General features: G+C 42.7%; 1 protein-coding gene across 4 annotated transcripts in view; it reads right to left on the bottom strand.

Annotated features, from left to right (window-relative positions):
* Positions 1-27,023, bottom strand: part of RGS9 (regulator of G protein signaling 9) — a 104,324-nt gene that overhangs the window by 39,674 nt on the left and 37,627 nt on the right. For 2 of the 4 annotated variants that reach the window (XM_061615599.1, XM_061615597.1), the window contains exons 6-10: positions 26,801-26,859; positions 21,737-21,813; positions 15,849-15,930; positions 8,910-8,972; positions 2,122-2,151 (exon numbers count right to left, since the gene is read on the bottom strand). In XM_061615599.1, coding sequence (XP_061471583.1) covers positions 2,122-2,151; positions 8,910-8,972; positions 15,849-15,930; positions 21,737-21,813; positions 26,801-26,859 — 311 coding nt within the window. Of the gene's footprint in view, positions 1-2,121; positions 2,152-8,900; positions 8,973-15,848; positions 15,931-21,736; positions 21,814-26,800; positions 26,860-27,023 lie in introns of all 4 variants that reach the window. The other 2 variants (XM_061615601.1, XM_061615598.1) reach the window with 1 other exon arrangement.

A 27,023-nucleotide genomic window follows, 5' to 3' on the forward strand; every position in this document is an offset into this window, starting at 1 on the left:
GCAGGAGTAGGAAACCTTTTTTTTTCTGTTGAGGACCATATTCACTTGGAGGTGATCTGTTGAGCTACATGTGGGCAGCGAGTGGGACTGAAGCCAGTGGTAAATGGGGGACCAGGGCCAAAAGTGGATTTGGCCAGCCTCTACTTCTCCCTCGTTGCCACCTCCACCTTCTTTTCTTGCTGTCTCTCTCTTTTGCTCTTTCTTTCTCCCTTCCTGCCTAGCAGGCTGCCAGAAGAGGGGCAGATCACTCTTGCCAGAGGTCTGAACTGATAGTTTGCAGTAGGCTTTTGAAATTAGGCCCAGGGCTGCAAGTTGTCCACCCCTGGTGTAAAGACAGGGTTTTTACTGACAGTGATAAGAACATAGGAACATAAGAAGAGCCTGCTAGATCAGGCCAGTGGCCCATCTAGTCCAGCATCCTGTTCTCACAGTGGCCAACCAGGTGCCTGGGGGAAGCCCGCAAGCAGGACCCGAGTGCAAGAACACTCTCCCCTCCTGAGGCTTCCGGCAACTGGTTTTCAGAAGCATGCTGCCTCTGACTAGGGTGGCAGAGCACAGCCATCATGGCTAGTAGCCATTGATAGCCCTGTCCTCCATGAATTTGTCTAATCTTCTTTTAAAGCCATCCAAGCTGGTGGCCATTACTGCATCTTGTGGGAGCAAATTCCATAGTTTAACTATGCGCTGAGTAAAGAAGTACTTCCTTTTGTCTGTCCTGAATCTTCCAACATTCAGCTTCTTTGAATGTCCACGAGTTCTAGTATTATGAGAGAGGGGGAAGAACTTTTCTCTATCCACTTTCTCAATGCCATGCATAATTTTATACACTTCTATGATGTCTCCTCTGACCCGCCTTTTCTCTAAACTAAAAAGCCCCAAATGCTGCAACCTTTCCTCGTAAGGGAGTCGCTCCATCCCCTTGATCATTCTGGTTGCCCTCTTCTGAACCTTTTCCAACTCTAGAATATCCTTTTTGAGATGAGGCGACCAGAACTGTACACAGTATTCCAAATGCGGCCGCACCATAGATTTATACAATGGCATTATGATATCGGCTGTTTTATTTTCAATACCTTTCCTAATTATCCCTAGCATGGAATTTGCCTTTTTCACAGCTGCCGCACACTGGGTCGACATTTTCATCGTGCTGTCCACTACAACCCCAAGGTCTCTCTCCTGGTCGGTCACCGCCAGTTCAGACCCCAATGAGCGTATATGTGAAATTCAGATTTTTTGCTCCAATATGCATAATTTTACACTTGTTTATATTGAATTGCATTTGCCATTTTTCTGCCCATTCACTCAGTTTGGAGAGGTCTTTTTGTAGCTCTTCGCAATCCCTTTTTGTTTTAACAACCCTGAACAATTTAGTGTCATCAGCAAACTTGGCCACTTCACTGCTCACTCCTAATTCTAGGTCATTAATGAACAAGTTGAAAAGTACAGGTCCCAATACCGATCCTTGAGGGACTCCACTTTCTACAGCCCTCCATTGGGAGAACTGTCCGTTTATTCCTACTCTCTGCTTTCTGCTTCTTAACCAATTTCTTATCCACAAGAGGACCTCTCCTCTTATTCCATGACTGCTAAGCTTCCTCAGAAGCCTTTGGTGAGGTACCTTGTCAAACGCTTTTTGAAAGTCTAAGTACACTATGTCCACTGGATCACCTCTATCTATATGCTTGTTGACACTCTCAAAGAATTCTAATAGGTTACTGAGACAGGACTTTCCCTTGCAGAAGCCATGCTGGCTCTGCTTCAGCAAGGCTTGTTCTTCTATGTGCTTAGTTAATCTAGCTTTAATAATACTTTCTACCAGTTTTCCAGGGACAGAAGTTAAGCTAACTCATTGATCATTGATCATTGATCATTGAGGTGGGCCTGGGAATGAAATCTGGCTAGTCTAGTTTCACTTGTGAATATTTAAAAAAGGAAATTGCCCCCAAGTGATCTTCGACATAACAACAAACCTATATGGATTGCCTCAGAGCAGTCTCTGGTCTCTTAACAGCAAGACTTGTAGATTATGTATCAAGGAAAATGATGTTTTTACCAGGACTAGATGTTTATCATTATTAATGCCAACAGCAAACACTGATTAATATGTGAAAAAGAAGTTACCTCTCTCCTGTAAACATCCATTGTTTTTTTCTGTAAAAGAAAGTAACACAATAGCTAAATAAATATTCTTTGAGCAATGTGTTCAAAAAAGCTGCATCTGAACAAACAGAGCATTAATCTCTACTTAACCCCCCTTAACAATTAAAACTAAATTCAGACTAGCATCTACCCAGCTCATTTAACAAAGAACACATTGATGTGAAGAGTTTCCACCCGCCATATGATTTTGTTAAGACTTATTTAGCAGATAGTATTGCCTCCTCCTTCTCAGCCCACATATGTGTGTGCATTTAATTACAGGGTTATTCTAATAGAGCTAATATAGATTCATTTAGGAGACAGAGATTAGATCATTCAGTGCTAGTTAAAGGCGACAGGAACCGACATATTGCAAAACATAAACATTGCAATTAAAAGCCTCAGAAACAATATCTGCTGTGCTTATGCTGTGATTTAAATAGCTCAGATGATGTTACATGTCATCCAACAGCCAGCAAGCAACTGAAAGCTAGAAATTAACTGCAGGCTGTTTGTTCCTGCAGCTCCCTTTGAAGTATCATGCCGTGACTTTGTTTGGAATAGGCTGATGGAAACAGAAGAAAGGCATGCCAAGCACAGGCTCTCAGGAAGGCCTCTAAGTTTTGTGGAGGCCCTTTTTCTTCTATGACATTCAAGTATCCACTCAGTTCATGTACTTCAAACCTGCTATGTGTGAGGGGCTAACTAATTATTATATGCAAATTTATGTAATAAGGTACCAGCTTTTTTTCTTTCTTTATTTGCCATTTCAGGAGAGGGGAAGATTTTAAGCAGACAAGCAGTGAAGGGGAAGGGGCTATATAACCCTTTTCTTGTCAGCCAATTTTCAGCTTAACACACACCCCGTACCAATTTCTACCCCTCCTGCAGGATTTCAAATGCATATTTACATTTTATGATGGGTGATTTTTACAGAAAGCAGCTAGAAGGGAAAGTTTTAAGCATTCATCCTCTCTCCCAAAGTGTTTTTGCTTTTTACATAGCAGCAAGCACTGAGGTACAGTAGGGCCCCGCTTTTCAGCAGCCTGCTAATACAGCGGCTAAAAGAGTAAGGCCCCACTCATATGGCACTTGTTCCGCTTTTATGGCATTTTTCAGGCGTCGGGTGCCATTTTATTGAAGGAGTTCCACTTTTAGGCGGGGGTCTGGAACATAACCCACCGTATGAGTGGAGCCCTACTGTACTGTTACAAACATTAGTTTGTAACATTAGTTATAAACATGTAACTAGCCCTTGAATCCAACACACAAGAGGCCACCACTTACCAAATGCCACAGAATGCAAGAATCTATCAACACAATGGCTGTTTTTGGACAATCAGTGGACATGATCAAGCCCTGTGCACTCTGCATGCAACTTCTTGGCTCCCTTCTCACAAGGTGCCGAAAAACCAGGAAGCCAAAATTAACCCTAGCTTCCCACTACATCCAAACCAGCAACTGCAGTTAGGTGCTTCCAAACTTGCCAGGATTTGAAAGTGATCCCCTGGCTTGTTAAGAAATCATTAGCTACAGTTTTCCAGTTCAGATGTAACAGGAAGCCGTAGTTAACTTCAGGTTCTTGATTTCTTTAGCAACAGGAGGAGCGAAGCGGGAGCAAGAGAACTATGTGCAGATGCACAGAGCTCATGCATATCCTGGCTTATTACACCTTGAATTTATTGTCCAAACAAGATTAAAAAGAACCAAATGAGACATAACATCATAAGACCTATACAGTGCCTATATATTGTTTCATGCTGCTGTATCATTGACTTCTTTATCTTTATCTAGACTGTGAATTTTTTAAAAGTCTAACGTGTCTAACAGTAAGGAAACAATAATGAACTATATCAAAAAAATTAATAAATATGAGGTCTTCTTCACAAGTCCTTATACTTGACTTTCATGCAAATAATTGTGCAATGCAAGGAGGGACTCTGCCCATGTGGGTGTTGATCTGAAAGCCACATAAAGATGTGCCCCCAAGTTGAATGCCAAGTCCAGCAGGTGGTTAACCTTTCAATGTAGTTTGCCCATTGCTTCTGCAATGGAGTCCTTAGGCTGGGCAGTTGGGATGGGCAGAATTGTCCCCAAATGAAGCACATGAGGCATCTATTAACTGATATTCAGGAATAGGAAGGATGCATCCAAGACTCACTGAGGTGGGCACTATACCTGGCTGTTTTGTGTGTGTGAATCTCCAGCAAGTAACTAACTCTAAAATGGAAACCTTTAAGCATTTTAGGGCAGTTCATTAGCTGAGATTCCAAGGTCACAATCAAATGCCATCAGAGTCCCCAACAACCACCAACTGAACCATGTGGCTAATCCACAGAAAGTAAATGTTTTTCATTATGTCAAAAAAGTTGCTGAATTTAATTACATCCATCCCTCATTCCCATTAATATCAATTTTAAGGATGGTGTTTCTCAAATATACAGTACAACTGTATAAGGAGAACAGCAATGAAACAATAGAATATGACTCATATGGAGGTAATAGTCCTTTAGTCTTCTACAGATCAGTCAACCAAGGACTTCACAGATAGGCAGGCCATACACACATCCAGAAAAAAATAAACTGGAAAGAGAAAAGAAAGATAAGAGGGAAATTGTTAATCAACTATTTAACAGAGCAGCAAAACTCTTAATTAAATAGATTAATTAAATTAAATTAACTGTTTTAATTTGTCCATCCATTTTTTCTTTTTTATCACATTATTTGCTATTCATTCATTTTCTTTGTATAATTTGTTGTCTAAATGCAATGAACTATTGATTTAGTGTTGTCACCTCATATTCCATTAGTCATGGATTCAGCTGTACACCTACACCTCCTAGAATTCACTGAGAACAGTAGTAAAACTCCCAATCAGTTCAGAAGCTATTTGCAGCTTTTCACCCATCAGTACAATAGTTCACAAAAGTGTCTCTCTAAATTCAACAGAATCTTCTCATCTGACATCGATCACAGGATGTATGCTTTGACTTTGGATCACCAACAAGTCCATAGGGCCCGGGATAAGGGACTCCATACAAAAGTGCTCCTGATGTGCTCTGTTATCTACTTCTAAAATGTATATCATGGTGTTTCCCCTCAGTCTGGACTTCAAAGAGGTTTGCACTAAATACAAAACATAGGCCTGATTTGCACAACACATTAAAACATGGTTAAAAACAAACTATAGTTTAATGCAGATGAGCAGCATTCCAGTATGCGCTGCTGAAAAGTTCTCATTCCACTCCTCTAGTGCTCCTAATGCTGCTATGCCATCAGGAAACAAGTCAGAATCTGACTTGTTGTTATATCTGAAACTGTGCTCATGGGTTGTTTCCCCCAAACAAACCAGGAGCAGTGAACCAAGAACAAACTTACTGCTTGCGATTTGTTTAGAGACAATCAAATCATGAGCCTGGGTTCAGATGTCATTGACAAGCCGGACTCTGGCTTATTTCCTAGTCCGTGTGGCAACAGCAGGAGTGGGGAAGGAGCAGAGCGAAAACTTTTTAGCAATGTGCACTGGCACACTGCTCATTCACATTAGACTATAGTTTGTTTTTAACTATAATTTAATGTAATGTGTGAAGCAAGTCATAAAATACTCCAAGTATAGGATATAACTACACATAACCACAAAGAACAACAACCTGAAATATATAACACCATAAACACTACCTAGATAATGGCCTCCAGCTTTTTGGAGGGGGCCCCCAGATTGGACCACAAATTAATCGTACAAAGGCATATGGAAAGAACAGGTTCTTTTGGTGAACTAATTACAAAATAATTCTTATTTGCAGGGAGACAGATGTAGCCCAATAATGTTACCAATTCCACTCCCACAAACAAATAAAACACAAATAAGGTATCTTAACCTGCAGTAGCAGTCATATCCACATACAGCCCTGCCCCTGATGGGACATGTCTGTGGCTGAGAGTAAAGTGCAGTCTACATGGCCCATAAAGTCCCACCACTTTTTGTGTTAAAAAAAATATCCTCAGTCACTTTGGGCTATATTCAGTGTTGCACTAAGGGAAACATTCTATCTGCGCAAGGATTTCTCCTGCAACAGAATGTTCTCCCTCTCTTCTCCCCCTGCACCTCCCCTAAATCTGTTATGGGGGTTCTCCCAACCCTCTGGAGTAGATTTGAGGATGACACAGGATGCACTGGGTCGGGGGAAGAGGAGGAAGTCCCACTGCACAAGCGGAATCCTCAACACAATTATTTAGTTGAAAACCACTCTTCCTATCAGACCTTCACTTCTCTATTTTGATATCAGTTGCGATGAGAGTTCCTATCTGTATTTTCGCAGGGATGTTTATTTAAGGGAAATCAGGCCAAGAAATGTCAACGCATTTCACCGTCTTCACCCACCCTTGCATATATTGTCTCTTTCCAGATATGCATTCCTAACCCAACTGTTGTGTGTGATACAAATGCTTCCACTCCACCAGTGCATCCAACTAGAGAAGAATTCAGACATCTTTCTTTCTGCTACTCTAGGAAAGGGGAACCTGTGTCCCTCAAGATATTGTTGGACTCCGACTCCTCTCACCTCTGATCATTGGTCATGCTGGCTGTGGCTGATGGGAATTGGCATCTGGACAGCCACAAGTTCCTCACCCCTGTGCTAGTCTGTCAATTGCTGTGGAATTTTGTTTCCCCAGCATTCAAACATCTATCTGCTATTGCTGGAGGAACTCAGTTTTCCTCTAGTAGCCCTATCATCTGCTCTGCTCCCCAGGTGAGTGGGGAGGGTAGGGGGGAAGAGCAGCTCTTCTTCCCCAGGCTCCTCCTGCCTCTCAAATTCTCAGCAACTAATAGGGCTTTGGTCTCTTTATAATCTCACTCTTGCAGCTTCTTCTCACATAGTGAAATTCATTTCATCCAGACCTCACCCCCTTCCCAATCAGAAAAAGAGCTTCTGAGGCTCAAGGGAAAGAGAGTGTTCACTTACTTGGGGGAGGGAGGGGCAAATGATTTTAAAAGGATGAAAGTCTTATTAGGCAGAAGTGGGGAAAGGATTGAACGCAGCCAGTTTTTAATGTGTTAAGAGCGCGCACGAATAGTAGCTTTCTCTAGCATTTAAACGTCCTCTCTATAGGACTGTAAATATACCCATGACGCAGCTTGGCTTGATAATCTTTTCCCCCCAGTCTGTGTTTGGTTCCCCACGGGCTGACAGGCTCTTGTTCTCCTTTCAAGGAAGCCATGTCAACCACCTCCTCTTAAAGGGAAAAGGTAGATCCTCAACCCTAGCATCCAGCTCTCCTTTTCAGTCTCCATGGCAACCAAGCCCTCTCAGCCACAGCAATTACCTGCCTCTGACAGTTGGGAGCCCTTACGAAAATGAAATGTTTGTTAGCACTGTATAGGGTTTTATGAAAACAACTGCTATAAGGGGAGCGTGAACTTTATATACACACCCAGCAACATCCAAGCGTCACCCTCAGCAGGGGGTCCTATTGGCCTATAAATAAAAGGTTATTTGAGCTGCTGGGTTTGCAGTCTCTCCTATCCCCTTCATTCTCTGTGAGGAGCAGAGCTACATTACATGACTGGAATGTACTCTCAGCCCGTCCTACACAAAATTAAACTAAAGCATCATTTTCATTCAAAGGCAATGAAATTAAAGACTAAAATTAAATCTGATCTTATAAGGACCTAGTTCTCACTGATGCAGTGAGCCAGTATGCATGGAGTGCACAGCTTCAGATCACAACTCATGCGGCTTAAACCTCTTTAAAATCTATTGCTGCCACAGCTTCTCCCAATGAACTCATTACATGATGGGATGCTCCCCATAAAAAAACACTCCAACACAGAGAATTCTAGCATGACAGGAAGAAAGGAAAGCCAGAAACCTTTTCTATGACATGGCAATGGCGGTTCTGAACATGAAAATTCTAGCCCGTCTGATGGTCAAGTTACATGTTGACAGAGTTTCATAATACTATCTCCCATCTCTTCACATTTTGGCTGTGGGAGGGGGTGCGATTCGGATCAGGACCATGGCAGTGGCGGGGTGGGGATTAACTTTTTCCCTACCCCTGGGTTTCCTGATGAAATTTGCCTCCCCCATTTTAACCTGTTATTTGCCTTCTTAGAAAAAATTCCAACACATGAATTTTCCCTAACACAGCAAATAGTAGCTGTGAGGGTAGCCAATTTCATCTGGAAAATGGCACGTGGCGGCACAGGGTTAACCCTTCAGTACCATGGCCCCAATCTGGACCAAGCACCTTCCCCGGCAGTTCCTATAGCAAAAATCAAAAACATACGAGGATCCAGTCACAAATCTTCCTTATCTTGTCTAATATGCCCTTGAAGTTAAAGATTTACTGCCAAGGGAAGAAGTAAGCTAAGAAAGCCCCCAGCAAAAATATTTACATTACTACTTGTATTCTTATTAAGCCGTTAGTCATATTTGTATTCCTATTCAGAAGAAGAAAACACCAGGATAATGAAGAAAACATTCAGTGTCAGAAACGGATTAGAATTCCCATACTTTTTGATGGTACTCTAACCTGAGTGATCAATGTGGATCAAATGCTTTCTGTGACTATCATTTTTTTATACTATACCACACACCTCTCTATTTCTGCCCATTTCCACCACTGACTGTTGGACTTTTGGTCCTTGTTAGCCAATCTTGGCTTGGTTGGGGCTTGTTTTTGTCATTGCAATGTAAATTTAGAAAGCTTCATCATAAATAAAAATACAATCAAAGTAATACTGTGGAATGCAAACTTACCAAGTTTACCTTATTTTCACAAGGATCCATCACTCTGTCTAAGCCATACTCAAGTGTGTTTTGCATCCCTGGCTGTTATAGTCAGAAACAAAACAATACACAATTACATATATGTGCTATTTAAAAATATGTTTTAAAATGTATTTTAAATTCAGATTGTTTACAATTTTGGGTAGAGTAATATCAGTGATTTAGCTGGCTGTTGTAAGACAAATTAATTCTAAAACAATTTGACCTTTATATTCCTCTTAATACACTAGCTCCACCAGTTTGTCTATCAGATCTAAGACTAAACTACACAAGAGTTTTATTCAAGTTGTTTGTTGCAGAAATATTAACACACCATATTTGGGGCTGTGTGTATTCTGCATAAGCAGAGGAAAAACAATTTTTACATTGCATGCAGAATTCAACATCTTCAGGATCTCAATTTCCATTATCAAACTTCAGGTTTCTAGACCTTATGGCTGTAAAGGCATGCTTTGAAATGTGTGGGCAATGTCTGGTGAAATCCCTAGAGATAAAGAACAGACTAAACTCAGTATTCTTCAACTGCTAATTCAATGTGTAAAAATAAGCAACGATAGGCAAATATATACACATTTGATTATTTTGCAAACATTTCTACAGACCACAGAAATCTTGGTGGAAAATCTTGTCATTTTTAGTGTAGAGCAGCCTTCACTAACCTGGTGCTCTCCAGATGTTTCTGGAACTCCCATCAGTCCCAGCCAACACAGCCATGTTAGTTGGAGCTAATGGGAGCTGTAGTCAAAATCATGCAGGGGCACCAAGGCAAAGGCTGGTATAGACTATACACAAAAACATGACGTGGAGAAAGTAATCCTTGACCAAAGACCAAACAAAGAAAACCAAATAAAGTCAAGGTCTAATCAGACATGATATGATTCTAAAATATAGAAATGAATAGTAGGAAAAATAGTCTTGGCTAATAGCCAACAGAAAGACACAATAATGCCCAATTTCAAATGCACATGCACTTTACTACACAGGGTGTGATATGAATTGTTAGTTCTATAGACAAAATATACATACACTCCCAACGGCAACACAGCAATAAAATGCAGAGATGTACAAATACAGAAATATAAAATGCAAAGGTAAAATGCACAACAAATCTCAAATACTATGCCAAATATGCCAAAATATGCCAAACACGTTTCAATTTGATTCAAGTCTTCATCAGTGGCATCTATTCGGAGCAGCATGATATAAGCCTCCAATTGTAATAACTTCCAACTCTTATATTCACTCTTATACAGCATATGCTTCCTGTCCTAAGAGGAAGTTAGATGCCACTGATGAAGACTTAAATCAAGTCGAAATGAGTTTGGCATATTTGGCATAGCATTTGAGATTTGTTGTGCATTATTGTGCATTATTATTATTGTGCAATTGGGCATTATTGTGTCTTATGTTGGATATTAGCCAAGACTGTTTTTTCCACTATTCATTTCTATATTTTAGAATCATATCATGTTTGATTACACCTTAACTTTATAGATTATACACAGCCATGGCTAGGCCGAGCATTAATACCCACCCAGCATTAATACCCAGCACCACTGGGCAGCTGGCAGTGCTTCAAGACACCATTTTGAATCTCCCAATGCATCGTCAAGGTACCATTTTGAATCTCCCAATGTAGTGTCACTCCAGAACATTGTATGGAATTTAAATGCCTCCCAACCACAATGGCCTGTAGTGATAACTTCAGGTGCACTGTGGGAAATGTTGTCCTTATGTAAGCTGCCCTGGGAATCTTTTCAGCTGAAGAATGGGATAATTTTTCTTTCTTTTTAAAAGCTTTTATTTGTATTTTTTCAAGAGTAAAGTAACAATATAACATCATATAACCAATACATTACCCTCCTCTCTCCCTTTCCAGAGCCTTCAGTGATTAATCTCCAAAATGTATTTAGAAATTGTATTTTGTCTACAAGTCCTTATCCCACAAATCCTCTCCATGAAATCCCATGTGTCAGACCAAAGTGCTGATTTTTTGCAGAGATGATAAAACAGAACCATTGTTCCTGAAACTTATCCTCTTTTTTCTGTCCTCTTTGCACTTTCAGTTGAGCTGTTATCTTTTCCATGAAAGCAATTTGCCATGATCTATGGATCCATTCACAGCCAGTGTGGTGTAGTGGTAAGGTGTTGGGCTATGACCTGGGAGACCAGGGTTTGAATCCCCATACAGCCATGAAGCTCACTGAGTGACCTTGGGCCAGTCACTGCCTCTCAGCCTCATGAAAACCCTATTCGTAGGATCGCCATAAGTCGGAATTGACTTGAAGGCAGTACAAAAAAAAAAAAATGAATCCATTCCTTGATCATTTGTATGGCCAGGGCTCTTCAAGTGTTTTGCCATAACTATCCTTCCAGCTGTCATTAGGTAAACTACAAGGTCCTTGTGAGATAAGTCTTTAGCTTGCTCTTTAAAAATTGATAATAAAACTATTCTTGCATCACAAATAATTGTCTGTTGTGTTATTTCTCCCACTATTGTAAATACCTCTCTCCAGAAGTAGCTTCCTCCAGAGGTAAATGCTTTCATTAAATAAATATATGTATAAATAATGGTGGTTCACAGTTACCATCAGAGAAGCCCACAACCAGGAGTCCACTAACATAGGAGGGGGACTATCAAAGGACATGTCCCCCTCAAACATTTCTGAATGTTGGAAAATTCAGGACAAACAAAAGAAACTATGTCCTGTGTGAATAAGTAAACTATGGAATTTACTCTCACAAGAAATAGTGAAGGTCTCTAACTTGGACAGCTTCAAAAGAGGATTAGAAAAATTCATGCAGAATATGGCTATCAGTGACTACAAGTCATAATGCCTATTTTCTTACCTCCACTGTTGGAGGCAGTATGTCTCCGAATGCCAATTGCTGTGAATCACAAGTGGTGAGAGTGCTGTTGCACTCAGGTCTGGCTTTCAGGATTCCCATAGGCATCTGGTTGGCCACTGTGAGAACAGGATACTGGACTAGATGGGCCACTGGCCTGATCCACCAGCAAGCTCTTCTTATGTTCTTAGTTTAACCATGTCCATAGTATTGCCCAGGTGAGAAAAACAGCACTATGCAAAATATACTTTTCAACATACCCATTAAAGGTACATTAGTCTTATCTTTCATCACACCTGGCAAACCTAATGATAAGAGCATATTCTGTATGTTTTTAAGTGCATTTTTAGAAAAAAAAAATGGCATGGGAACTTAGACAACCCAGAGAAAATCTTACCCAGGGAAGGAACGAATGACTTGACATGGCAAGTAGATTGATACCATTATCACATCTGCTTTGAGCACTGCTTAGTTTTTTTGATCAGCTATCTGAAGTCTGCTGAAGTTTGGTTATCAATAATTAAACCCCAGCCAGTGCTATCTTAAAAGGGTGAAAAGAGGGGAAACAGCTCAAGAAAGAGAAAGATCCAAATTCAGCTCTGGTGTGATCAAAGGGCATTCAGCGGGGAAGATGAACTGGGAGCAAAGGGGCTGCTGTGGCATATAGGCCTTTTCTACAGATGGTAGTTTTTCCCCCCAAGCTAAGTTCCAATTACAGTCTGACATTTGCCAGAGGCTTATACCTTCTGTCTGTTAACTGCTGCGCTCTCAGTTGGCCGCTTACACAGTATGCACAATTAAAAGTGGATCTTTGATTATGATTTGGGATTAGGGAATGTAGCTTCTTGGCATGTGTCAGAGCCGTACGGCATGCTGTGATCAGTGTGGTACTGTTCACGAAACACCCCACGAGCATCTGTCAGAAGCGCCTCCAAAATAAGAGAAGCTTGGTGCTGCATCCTCAGCTTGGAATCTTTTTGCAGCATGAAAGATTTACGAAAAGCACCCTTAAGAGCATGGAAGATCAATGTGGAAAGGTCAAATAGTGAGGAGGCAGCGATGCTATGGATTTGTGCATCATATTTGCCCCTGTGCTTCCTGCTGTTGGTGGTGAATGGGATTACATCTGCAATCCTGCAGAAACATGAATCACTCAGTTCAAGCTACAGTAGCTGAGTTCAAGGAACCAAATAAGCACAAGATAGATGTTTACAGCATGCACAGTCCTCAGAAGACAGGGTCTCAAACTCCAGCTACTTCCTGTTTAAGTTTGTCCCACCTGTAGGAAGCAGGATATCTGGACATCCTTATATATCTGTCAGAAGAGTCATTCCTTCCTACAGTGATTCCCAAACTGCCTACTGCAAGAGTAAAACTCATGAGCTGTGAGAAAGAACTAAAATGTTCTCAAGTCTGCTGGAAGCCTAAAGGACCCACCCACAGTGGAGGCTGACTGCTCTGTCTCTGTATGATCTGTTTACTATGGCCTAGCCTCCTTCCAATCACCCTCTTTGGGGTGGGAGGTGGGGGCAGGTAATTCTGCATCCAGTGCAAATGGAACATTCAGTCCCTCCCGATGCAAAATGAGGAGTCTGCCTTTTATGCCTCTGCAGGAATCAGTGCATTATGTTGGCTTTTTTACAATCATAAGGCAAACCCAGATCAGTGAACATAAGGGAATAGGCTTTTCTGAGGGCAGATCATTCTTAATTTTTCACACACCAAAAATAAGCCTTTTGTGTGTAAGAATGAGGTGGGCCTCTGAAGAAAAAGCAATCAGCAATCAGCCTTGGAGGACTCTGGGAGAAAAGAATCACAGGGGAAAGCCATAGGAACCTCCTAGAGCTCTGCTTCTAGGACAGCTAGGTGAAAAGCAGAGCAAAAAAAGATGCTGAGCAGACGGGCATTTTAAAATCCTGAAGTGTGTGGTGTGAGTTAGAGAGTTTAGGGGCAATGCAGATTTATGTATTTGTTCCATTTGCATCACACACACTCCCTCAAGGAGCTCAGAGTGTCATTTTAGACTTACAACAACCCTGTGATGACTTTTAGGCTGACAAGAGAATGGCTTGCTCAAGATCAGCCAGAGAGCTTCATCATTGAGTAAGGATTTAAATCTGGCACACATCAGTGCCCAGTGCATCACACTAGCTTAGGTAAACCTTCAGAGAACCATCTCACTGGCAGCTTCTTTCTTATTGCAGCATCTTGGGGGGGGGGGAGGCAGTCAATATAGTAATATCCATGTAGGCGCACTGCATTGTACCTTCCCTCACTGTAGCATACAGCGTTCCTGGAGAAAGCAAGTACATTTCTCCCTAGGACTACAAATAGTAAACCAGCCATGCAGCAGGATTGGCATTGCTACCAGGTACCACAAAGGGGCAGGCAGGATGGCAGCATAGTTATGGTGCTGCATGGCCATGGGAACAGTGGCGGAGCCAATCAAGTGCTCTTGCTGGTACTCCTGCGCCACCCCAACCTCATCACTGATATGTGGCAGTGATGCCAGGAAGCCAGGCTCACAGCACTACCCTTCCCTATCAGCCACTTCTGTCATGCACACTGAACAGCCCACACGTACTTCAGCTATTCCTGTGTGACCCACGTAGATCCTTTTCTATCTGTTTTCAGGCCTGGGTTTGGCAATGAAGCCGTTTTGGTCACCATGATGGATGGCCTATGTTAGTAGAAAGACAGGAGGAGTGTGGCCCTGTTAATAGGCTTGGTGGCTTTCGGTTCCATTGACCGCAGCATCCTTTAAGACGAGCAATCCAGGATAGGGATTGTGGGTTCTGTGCACCAGTGACTCTGCAGGAGTGACTGGTGATGAGGCCCTTTGGCTGTGGCACCTATCCTTGGAATGCTCTCCCCAGGCAGGCTTGCCTAGTGCTGAATCTGATCTTCTTGCAGCTCTAGGTGAAGACCTTTTCATTAGCCCTTTGAGATAATTTAGTCTTTTGTGCTGTATTTTTATGTTAAGACTTTTGGCAGCTCAGCTTGTTTTAATCATGTTTATTGGTTGCATTGTTACTTGCTATTTTAGACTGTTGTAAGCTACTCTGGAAGTTCTTGGACTGAAGAATGGAATATCAAATAATTGTAATAAAGAATTTTTAAATCTATATAACCATCATAATGTGTGGACTCCAGGGATCAAGTACACAGTATGTCTGTATTACTTGCATCCATCAGTGAACTACTGTAAAAACTAAAGCCTTTCTTCATTTTGTCTTAATTATGTGATTTCTTTTAATGAACCCAAAATCATTAAAGTCTCCATTTCCTGCAGGCTCACTTTTTGCCTTTTTACATGCCCGTTATATGTATGTGCAAGTGAGTGAGAGGGAGAGGGAGAGAGCGAGGGAGAGACAGAGGGGGAGAGAGAGAGAGACAGAGACAGACTCTTCAAATTCATTCAAATATGAATAAATATAGTATACACTGTTATAAGATTGGGGATTAGTTTGGTTGTGGTTTTTTGGGTCCCCTCCAAGCCTGAGGTTTTATTTCTGTAAGATGGGATTCTGTAGAATTATTTGTTAAGTTGATGGCTCTTGCCAACTCTGTTAAATATCTCTCTGCATGAGAGATAAAGAGTACAGGTGACTGGTTGCCACAGAAATGAATTGCCATTGTTTCCAGAAGGTGGGCTAAAGGGGGCAATCCTTCCCCTCTCCCCTGGCTGGTGGTGAATATGAAAGAATAGCCAGTCTTGTCTTGAACTTGGCTTGTCCTTCTACCTGTACCAAATTCAAAGCCATGGCTTTGAGGGACCCCCAGAAACCTAATGGGGAAGCAAGATCCATAGAAGTATAAATGCTGTGAACCTTCTATCATATGCTCAACCTGCATATATGTTTAAATAAAACCATGTATCACAAAAACACCACAGGCTCCAGTGACTTTCATTCTAAGGAAACATTGACCCAAAATATGTGCAGAGACCCTTGAGATCTCTAACTGCTCAGAGATTAGCATGCACAAAACAACAGTATTCAGTGTATAGATTACTGTAATGAGAATCATGTGAACACATTTGTTTTGTAGATATGTCTGTTCCTCACTTACAGGTGTTCGGTGCACTAGCCAATAGGCTTTCTCCTGACAGTCCAGAGCATAACGGTCTTCCTTCTTTCGTTCTTTTCCTGCCCTGCAAAGTCAGGAGGATAGCTTCATTTTAAAACATCAAAGCTCCTTGCCCATCATAAGTTTACTTGCACAGCTCTGGGAGCAATTCCTGTCAACTAGCATAACAACTGACCAGGAATTTTCATTTTCAAATTATTTAGAATGCCCATGAGCAAGAGTGATCCACTTCCTCAGACTTTACTGTGACTATTCTCCTCCTGGGATTCAGGGACCACACTTCCATCCTTCCTCTCTTATATGTGTGACAGTACCCTTAAGTTATTAAACCAAAAAACAGAACAGAAACTTTCCAAAATCAACATTGTAATGATTGTTCATTCATACACCGCTTTTCCATGGTAAGCAACGTCCAAAGTGGCTACTGAAATAAAAAAAATAAATATCCATAGAATGATAAAAGGGACCAGAAGGTCTCTAGCTCAAACCCCTTCAGAAAGGGGGGCTTCACCAGATTAACCAACCCCCTCAAAACACAATCAGTAGTTGCAAGCACCCAGTGAGTGAATTGCAGTGAAGTGCCTGCAGACCTTTCTGGGAAAGGTAAAGTTAAAACTATGATGGGCACTACCCAATTTGATCTGGGGACAAAGCAGTTTCTCAGTTTCAAATGTGGTGACAAATTAGTCTTAAGAGTGAGCACAACCCATCCTCTGAATTGTCTCACAGGAAAGGCTTGCATAATCCTAGCTGCCATTTACCCAGTTACTACACAGGTCACAGCAAAGTCTTTGTACAAACTGTGATTCGGCCTTTTGTAGCCTCACCTAAGGACATTACGTTTTCTGGCTTGGGACACGATCAAAGATGGATAGGAGCAAAACTGCTTTAGTCTTCTTTATATTATGCCAGACATTCTACATACAAGTGATTGCATTATTACATGCCAACAGCCTGATACTACAAATCCTTACTTACCCAATAATAATACTCAACATTTAAGTACAGGGAAACTGTGGCCCTCCTCCAGATGGTGTTGCACTAAAACTCTAATTATCCCTTACTATTCGCCATGTGCTGACTAGGGCTGATGGTAGTCCAGCAACACCTGGAAGGCCACAGGTTCCCCATCTCTGCTTTAGAGAGTTCAAAGAGTTTTACATACATTGAGGCTGTAATCCTAATTCCACTTACCTGGGAGTAAGTCCCATTGAATTCAATAAGTCTTACTTCTGAGTAGACATGGCTAGGCTCATGCTGTAATTCAGTAACCCTTACCACAACCTGTGCAGTAGGTCTGTATCAATATCATCATACTGCAGCTAGGAATCTGAGGCTGAGAAAAGTTTGACTACATAGAGAAGTTTTGGTTAAGGTGGCATATGAACCACGCAGGCACTTCCTCAGTTCCAGTACACCTCATCAGCTCTAAAAACTGCTACTGAGAATCAGTAAAAGAGTTCCCTGAATATAGACTTCAAAATCAGACACCTTCATTATTAGAGAAGAATGAAACTGCATTGACAGAAAGCTATAGTTACACCTAACAGGCAGACCATGCAAACTGCTGTCAGTGTGGTTATTTGTACAGAGAACTGCAAGCTAATTTAGTAACGGATAGGTGCAGGAGCAAAGGGAAAGGTTCACAAATGTAACGGGCATCCATGTCAGTTTTTGAAGGCTCTTTTTTTTTTTTAAGAGAGAGAAAAAAAGAGACAAGTTATAATTACTCTGCCACTGAAAACCTGACAGTTGCTTATTGCTCTCACCCCATCACACAAATAAAGGAGAAAGGAAAAACACTGTTGAGAAATAATAATAATAATAAAACTTTATTTTTACCCCGCCCTTCTCCAATAGGACTCAGAGCGGCTTACAACTAAAAACAACATCGTTAAAAACATACAAATATATTATTAAAAAAGAATTAAACTATAAGGGAAATTAAAAACTACAAGATATAGGTTAAAACAGCGAACAATTTAAAATAATAAAACCATATAATATGATCACCAAGCTGATAAGACGTTAATCCTGATCATTCTCTGTCCCAAATGCCCGCTGAAATAAAACAGTCTTTACTTGTCACCGAAAAGACGGCAAGGAGGGAGCTGATCGTACCTCACTCAGGAGGGAGTTCCACAACCTAGGGGCGACCACCGAAAAGGCCCTATCTCGTGTCCGCGTCAAATATGCTTGCGAAGGTGTAGGGAGCACAAGAAGGGCCTCACCTAAAGATCTCAAGTCCCGGGCAGGTTCATGTAGGGAGATACGATCTGTCAAATAGTCTGGACCTGAGCTGTATAGGGCTTTGTAGGTCAAAACCAGCACTTTGAATTGTGACCGGAAACAAATTGGCAGCCAGTGGAGCTGTTGTAACAGGGGAGTTGTATGATCCCTGTAACCAGCTCCAGTTAGTACTCTGGCTGCAGCTCTTTGTACCAGTTTAAGTTTCCGAACAGTCTTCAAAGGCAGCCCCACGTAGAGTGCGTTACAATAGTCTAAATGGGATGTAACCAAGGCATGCATCACCCTGGTCAGATCAGGCAGGTCAAGGAACGGGTGCAGTTGGCGCACCAGTTTTAATTGGGCAAATGTGCTCCTGGATACTGCAGCAATCTGGGCCTCCAAATTCAAAGCTGAGTCCAGGAGTACACCCAAACTGCGAACCTGAGACTTCAGGGGGAGTGCGACCCCATCCAGTATCGGTTGAACCTCTATTCCCTGATCTGCCCTCCGACTGACCAGGAGTACCTCTGTTTTGTCAGGATTTAATCTCAACTTGTTTACCCTCATCCAGTCCATCACTGATGCCAGGCACTGGTTTAGGGTCTGTACGGCTTCCTTGGCTTCAGGTGGAAAAGAGAAATAGAGTTGAGTGTCATCAGCATACTGATGGCACCGAACACCAAAACCCCGGACAACCTCTCCCAGCGGTTTCATGTAGATGTTAAATAACATGGGGGACAAAACAGAACCCTGAGGGACCCCATAGGTCAATGGCCAAGGGGTTGAGCAGGAGTCCCCCAGTACCACCTTCTGGGTTCGATCCTCCAGGAAGGATTGGAGCCACTGTAAAACAGTGCCCCCAAGTCCCATCTCAGCAAGGCAGCCCAGAAGGATACCATGATCGATGGTATCGAAAGCCGCTGAGAGGTCTAGTAGAACCAGCAGAGTGACACACTCCCCCCGTCCAGTTCTCTGCGTAGGTCATCCACCAAGGCGACCAAAGCCGTATCTGTCCCATAGCCAGGTCTGAAACCAGATTGAAATGGATCTAGATAATCCGTGTCATCCAAGAATCTCTGGAGTTGGGCGACCACCACACGTTCTATTATCTTGCTTAAAAATGGAATATTGGAGACTGGCCGGTAGTTACCCAATAAAGAGGGATCAAGGGAGGGCTTTTTCAGCAGTGGTCTTATAACTGCCTCCTTTAAGCATGATGGAATTCTGCCTTGTTGTAAAGAGGCATTAACTATTCCCCTGATCTAATCGACCAGTCCCCCTATGGTACTTCTAATGAGCCAGGAAGGGCAAGGATCCAATACACACGTAGTGGCACGTGCCGCTCAAAGGATCTTGTCCACATCCTCGGGTAGAACAAGTTGAAAGGAATCCATTTTAATTGGACAAACAGGCGTCGAAGTTGCATCCTCAGAGATTGTATCAATTTTAGCGTCCAAATCACAGCGAATCTGAGCGACTTTGCCCGCAAAGTGCCGTGCAAATTCTTGACAGCGGACTGCTGAGTGGTCAGAATTACCTTCACGGGGGCTGGTAGTTAAAAGCCCCCTAACCACTCAAAACAGTTCCGCTGGACGGCTTCCAGCAGACGCAATGGAGGCCGAGAAGAAAGATTTCTTCTTAGCCTGTACTGCCTCAGAGTAGGCCTTCAAATAGGCTCTAGCCCGAGATCGGTCAGATTCGCTCCGAGTTTTCCGCCAACGTCGCTCTAGTCCCCGTCTGACACGTTTCATCACCACCAGCTCCTTGGAAAACCATGGGGACGCTCGGGAGCGATCGTGTCCACCGCCCTGGTCATTTCCCTATTCCAAAGATCAACCAGGGCATCAACAGGATCGCTTGCCAAGGCAACAGGGAAATCTCCAAGAGCCATCAGGAAACCATCCGGATCCATCAGCCTCTTGGGGCGGACCATTCTAATCGGTCCCCCACCCCTGCAGAGGCTCTGAGTCCCAGTGAGTCTAAACCCAACCAGGTAGTGATCTGTCCATGACAACGGAACCACCGTAAGTTCTTCCACACCCAGATCATCGTCATCCCAACCAACACAGAAAACAAGGTCGAGGGTGTGACCAGCAATATGAGTGGGGCCAGATACTACTTGGGACAGACCCATGGTTGTCATGGAGGCCATGAAGTCCTGAGCCACTCCCAACAGAGCAGTCTCAGCGTGGATATTGAAGTCAACCAGTACCACAAGCCGAGGGGACTCCAATACCAACCCCGAGACTACCCCGGCTAGCTCAGGTAGGGAGACTGTGGAGCAGCGGGGTGGACGGTACACCAACAGAATCCCTATTCTGTCCAGACCACCTAACTTCAGGTACACACACTCGAAACCTGAGAACTGCGGGAGAGGACACCTGGTCAGGGGGATAGTATCACGATAGACCACTGTGACCCCACCTCCCCGTCCCCCAGGTCTCGGCTGGTGTTGAACTGAGAAACCGGGAGGACAAAGCTGGGAGAGATTAATCCCCCCAGGTTCATCCAACCAGGTTTCCGTGATACAGGCCAGGTCAGCATGCTCATCGAGGATCAAATCCTGAATGAGCATCGATTTTCCATTCACCGACCTGGCATTCACCAGCAGCAGTTTTAACCCAGGGGCACTGTCACCAAAGGCATCCAGATTGTTTGAACGGGAAGACAGCTTGGGGGTTATCAATTGTCGGTTACACTTTACCCTCCCATGATAGCATGGCTGTCTCCCAACTTCGTATCTCCCTCTGCCTTCAACAACATTAATGGCAACCCCTTGAATTCCCTCCTTCACCCCATAGGTCCCCTCCTTTGCTATGTATAGCAAATCCTCGGACTGGGGTACTCTATGTCAGATTGTAGAATTCTTCGCGTTATCAAGGGAAGCAAGGGTGTCATCAATATGGCTGATGGAAGTTGGGAGAGATCTGAGTTGGACTGAAGTATTCAACTGTGTACTGGAGGCCTTAGAGGAATCTACGGGGTTAATTTCCGCCTGGATAACCAGTTTAGAGTCTTTGGTAGGTTGGAATAAAGTAAAAAGCCGAGATCTGAGGGAGTCCAGTCTCGAAATTATATTCTCTTGAGCTTGAACAGGTAGGGCCCCGAAAGACTCAAAAAGATCATTTTCCTCCACAACAAATGAGTCATTTGCCAATACTGTATTCAGTGGTTCTGAAGGATGTGGGACAAGAGTTGTAACTTGATCATACTCCACGTTGATAGGGGCTTCTATCTCATTGTGGACAGATGCAGACCTCTCCTCAGGTAAGGCCACGACACATAGTGAAGATTTAACCTTGGGCTTGGGAGGAGATAAATAGGTGTTCCTGTTAGGAAGCAGAGGCATAGGTGGGGCCACATTATCAAAAACTCTGTGAACCCCAATGTTGTTAAAGTTCAGGACGCCTCTGCAAGCAAGCAGTTTCTTGGCTATTTGCACCTCCTTGAAACATACCTTTACTCGGGACGTAGCACCGAAGTTGGGCAAATAATTTACGTGTTCTAAGTCCTCCACCAACAAGTTTTTTATAGAGATGTTTCTCAAAAAATTGGTTAGGAGGAGTTTGCATTGCAACTGCGAGCTAAAACTTCTAGGTTTAGGGAGATTGGTTAGAATCAAAGTTTTGTTAATGTCTCACCTGTACCGCTCCTTGGCCTGCATAATAACAAAGTCCCATTTGTGGTTGATTTTCTTGTTCAGCATGTTATAATGTTCCTGGAAAAAAGCAACAGTCGAGACAGCAATGCAAGTTGCAGGTTTCCATTTTGCTCTTAATGTGAAGAATATGATAAAGTGCTACAAAACAGATAAGTTAGATTGATGAGATTTTCAAGCTTATTAACATAACCCACTGCAGTTGTACCAACATGATGTAAATTTAAGATGACACATTTGCTTAATAGATGTAGCTTAATAGATTTTTTAAAAAATCTGAATTTTAAAAAGAAGGAGGGAAAACACAGTTATGAATCTATAAGGGGTGGAGCTATACGCTAGCTGCTGCTGATCTTGGTAGCCCATTGCTGAGTTATGGGAACAAAGTAAACTGCCGTATACCGAGTCAGGCCATCAGCATATCTAGCCCAGCATTGTTTACACTGACTGGCAGTGGCCCTCCAGGGTCTCAGACAGAAATCTTTCCATGCCCAACCTGGAGATGTCAGGGACTGAACCTGTGATATTTTGCATGCAAATGATGTGCTCTGCCACTGAGCTATGATTCTGAGTTCTCACCTGCCGTAGTTCAGTTTACCACATGGCTTGACTGACACCATTAGACTGCTTTTTTTTTGTTCCTGACCCACATCACTGGCTGGCAAGGGAAGGGAAACACTGCCCTCATACGCATGTCACAGAAAACCAAACTATGGCTTGCCATGACCGTGTGAACATGCTGGCTTCCGGAGAGGATCTCACGCTCTCTTTGGTCCTCCTTGGTCCTTTTAGCACAGTGTGGTGCAGCAGCTAAGCCAAAGTTTGTCATGTGAAGTTAGGATCATGGTTAAGGTCTCTTCTCCTTAACCACAATCTGTAACTATAAGGGAAACCTTGGCTGCAGATTGCGGTTAAGAAGAGACCTTAACCATGATGCCAGGTTCAGATGATGCACTAAGCCACGCTAAGCCTTGGCTTAGCTGCTGCACTATGCTGTGCTTAAAGGACCAAGGAGGAACAAAGCAGGAGCAAATTCCTCTCTAGGAGCCAGCATGTTTGTGTAGTCCTGGTAAGCCACCGTTTTCTTACTGTGACATGCGAACCAGGTCTTTGTCTAATGACAACAGAACAAATGAGAGAGAGAGAGAGAGGAGTTTGGGGCTGCCATTGTTATTGGGAGCCCTTTGATTCTTATAACATGTTATAAGCAGGGTGACAACCTGCTTTACCTAGTTTACTCAACCATTTTAATACAGCAAGAAGTTGCCTTACAATACTATAATGTGTATCCAAGGAGATTGACAATAATTCTATACAATGGCAGCATTTGCAGATTACAGTAAACCACAGCCAGTGGTTTACTATGATTACACACATGCCCTGCTTCTTTCCTCCCCTGAGTAGGAGTAACAAACACAATCCCTGGCTTACCATTACATCAGAACCAGGGATAGCCCTTTGTTACTCATGGTAGGGGAGAAGCAAAATCAGGACAATCTCCACACTCATGGCAAACCATTAACTGTACTTTACTAAGATGTGCAAACTGGGCCAGTACATCAGTATTGCATTAAAAACTGTAACTGCAGTCATATTCACTTATAGGCAAAAAACCTTGCGGTTTAAGAACGTACCTATAGCCCACAGATATTTCTATCAAACATTAAAAAGCAGGGGAATTGGGCAGCTGTAGAGGCACATGTTACCAAATTCTTGCAAGCTACACAGCAAGTGGATTGGACTGTGAAAGACCAGCCCACATGGTGTTTGCATTCTGACAAATTTGTAGGGCAGTCCAATATCTCAGAAAGGAGGTCAGGTCTCCTGCTCCGCTGGTGCATTCACTATAGCTGCCCAATTTCCCTGCTTTTTAAAGTTTGATAGAAATATCTGTGGGCTATAGGTACGTTCTTAAACTGCAAGGTTTTTTGCCTATTAGTGAATTTTCCTGCTTTTTAATCCGGGAGGTAAGAAATGGGATCCTGTGCAAGGTTGCTGAGAATGGATTGATCATTTGCATGCTTATTGAGTTCAGTGGGATTTACTCCCTGCAATCATGCTAAGGATAGGTGAAACTGACCTTAGGGGATGAGGGGAGGAAACACAGAGGGGAGGACTGGGATGGGAGCAGGCAGGACGAGTTTGATCATTTGCATGTTTATTGAATTCAGTGCGATTTACTCCCATGCAATCATGCTTAGGATAGGTAAAACTGACCGGGGAGGATGGAGGGAGGGAAGGCTGGAGTGGGCAGGGGAGGAGGAAGAAGGAAGAGGGGAGCGAAGGAAGAAGGTTGAGGAGAGGGGAAGGAGGGAAAAAAGCAGGTCTGATCATTTACATGCTTATTGAGTTCAATGGGATTTACTCCTATGCAATCATGGTTAGGATAGGAAAAACTGACCATAGGGGAGAAGGAGGGGGAGGGGGAAGTGTATTGGAGGGGCAAAGGAAGGGGGAGGGGGGCAGGATTGATCATTTGCATGCTTACAGAGTTCAATGGTATTTACTTCCCTGCAATCATGCTTAAGATAGGTAAAACTGACCATGAGGAGGGGAAGGGGAGGGGGAGCAGGGGGAAGGGGAAGGAGGGGATTGGAAGGGGTTGGGGATGGGGAGGGAGAGGCAAAGGAAGGGGAAGAGGGAAGAGGGAGGCGATAGGAGGAAGGAGAAGGGAGGGTGGGTTTGATTATTTGCATACTTTTTGAGTTCAATCGGATTTATTTCTGTGCAATCATGTTTGAAAATGGAAATGGACTGCCTTCAAGTCAATACTGACTTATGTTAACCCTATGAATAGGGCTATCATGGTAAACGGTATTCAGAGGTGCTTTTGTCATTGACTTCCTCTGAGGCTGAGAGGCAGTGACTACCCAAGGTCGCCCAGTGAGCTTCATGGCTGTGTGGGGTTTCGAACCCTGGTCTCGCAGTTCATAGTGCAACACTGACCTGGGGGAGGCGCAGGGAGGGAAGGGGGAGGAGATTGGGTGGGTGGGTACTGGGCAGAAGGGAAGCCCCTTTCCTTTATTTATTTATTATTTGATTTATATCCTGCCCTTCCTCCCAGCAGTAGCCCAGGGCAGCAAACAGAAACGATAAAAACACTTTAGAACATAATAAAAAGACCTTAAAATACATTAAAGCAAAAAACGTTTAAAACATTTTCAAAAAAGCTTTAAAATATTTTTTAAAAGGGTTAAAAACATATTAAACATAAAGAAAACATATTAAAAGCAATTCTAACACAGACGCAGACTGGGACAGGTCTCAACTTAAAAGGCTTGTTGAAAGAGGAAAAGTCAGAAAGGTGCCAAAAAGATAGCAGAGATAGCAAAAGGAAAACATTGTGAACAGTATCATTCTTTTTCAGGCTTTGCCCCACCTTTTTATTCTACAGCAGGCACATGTAGCCTCCCACCCAAATTTAAACCAAAGCTGTCCCTGGCCACATCCACACCAGACCTTTATTTCACTTTAGACAGTCATGGCTTCTCTCAAAGAATCCTGGGAAGTGTAGTTAGTGAAGCATGCTGAGAGTTGCTAGGAGACGCCTTGTTCCCATCACAGACCTTCAATCAGAGTGGCTGACTGTTAAACCAGTCTGGCCACTGAAGCTCTGTCAGTGGACTAGGAGTCTCCTCTCAGCACCCTTCACAAACTACACTTCCCGGGATTCTCTGAGGGAAGCCCTGACTGTCTCAAGTGAAATCAAGGTCTGGTATGGGTGGGGCCCCCTGATTAGCCAAGCCCAGCAGCTGGGAGTCTGGCTTTTAGAACACTGACAGTTGGTTCTTACTGAGCATGCCCCACATTATCATTGGCTTCAAGCCAAAATTTCTTAAATTAATTAAAAATCAGCCAGGCACTTTTTTTAACCTTTAAACTGCAGAAGATGAAGGTCAAAGTATGGGGCAAGGTCATTAACAGGATTACAGGTACTCTGTGAACATGGCTCATTTTTAATGAATTTCAACAGATTATGAGAACTCTCAGAGAAAAAAGTCCAAAAGGGCTCTGAGGTTTTTTACTCTCTTTTTAGACTTTGAACTCTCGATTCTCTCTGCCTCTTTTGTTTATCGCCATGAAAATTGACAGGGTTGTTAAGCAAGCGTTTCTGAGTTCAGACCTATAAGTTTTGTAAGGTTTTGTTTTGAAATGAGCTTATGGGAAGCATCAGAATGGCATGGGGGTATTTTCAATTTAACATTGAGGAATGTGAAAGATCCACGCTGGCTATAGTATACAGCCACTCTCGTGGCTGTATAATTCATCACCTCTGGTGTTTTGAATGAGTCCTGGCTGCACCCACTGCACACCAAGATAATTAGTTTAGATTTTGACTTCTCGTATGATGTTGCTCAAATTATTCAAGTATGTAACCGATTTAAAAGGAAATAAAAATACAAGATTCTGGAAAATAGACTCCTGACCAAATCTTCTCATCACTCTATGGCCCAGTACTCACATAATATTAAACCATGACTTAGAACCATATGAGCCACCACAAGCCAAAGTGAAGCATTCTCCCCTCTAGCAAGACTTCTGCTGAATTTAGTTTTATCTTAGTTTCACATTATGTATAAACTGTATAAAATTAACATCAAGCAATGTTAGTTAAACAAGTTAACTTCCATAACCCATGGCGTGAAGTTGGCTTGTTTAGCAACATCCACTGATTGTTTCAAACCACAATGAGGCAAGGAGAGGGGAGAGCGCACAACCCCTGCACTTGGCCTGGGTTCATGAGGCTCATCCACATACTACTAAACCATAATTTAGCATAATGTGTGACCGGCTAATATTTGACAAGTGGGATTCCAAAAATGCCTTTGTTTTCACTGGATCTTGATTTAATAGGAATTCTTTGACTAAGCTGCGCCTATTCAAATTCTTACTGATCTGGTAAACAAGGTGTTTGAGGTTCCGCCATGTCTAATCAAAATGATTTGGTAAACCGATCCAGAACTGAAACTGTGGTACTTGTCAAATGGATTTAGGCAAGATGCTTAGCCAAAAACATACATAAGTAGATAACAGAATAATTTCCTACCTTTTCATAATCTTCTAAAATTCCTTTTCTTTTAATATTTTTCTTGGCTAAGTAGATGGCTAGGGATGAAAAGAAAAAAAGATACACTATTTTCACACTGCAAAAACCAAACACATGTAATGAGAAAGCACCTGTGATATATCTTTTCCAAAGAAAGATTGCATCCTGGTTGAATCCACATGGCATTTTAAAGAGACCCCGATTTAAAAGGCTGCCCTGATCC

Source organism: Rhineura floridana, chromosome 3 (genome assembly GCF_030035675.1).
Source record: "Rhineura floridana isolate rRhiFlo1 chromosome 3, rRhiFlo1.hap2, whole genome shotgun sequence".
Taxonomy (NCBI): Eukaryota; Metazoa; Chordata; class Lepidosauria; order Squamata; family Rhineuridae; genus Rhineura; species Rhineura floridana.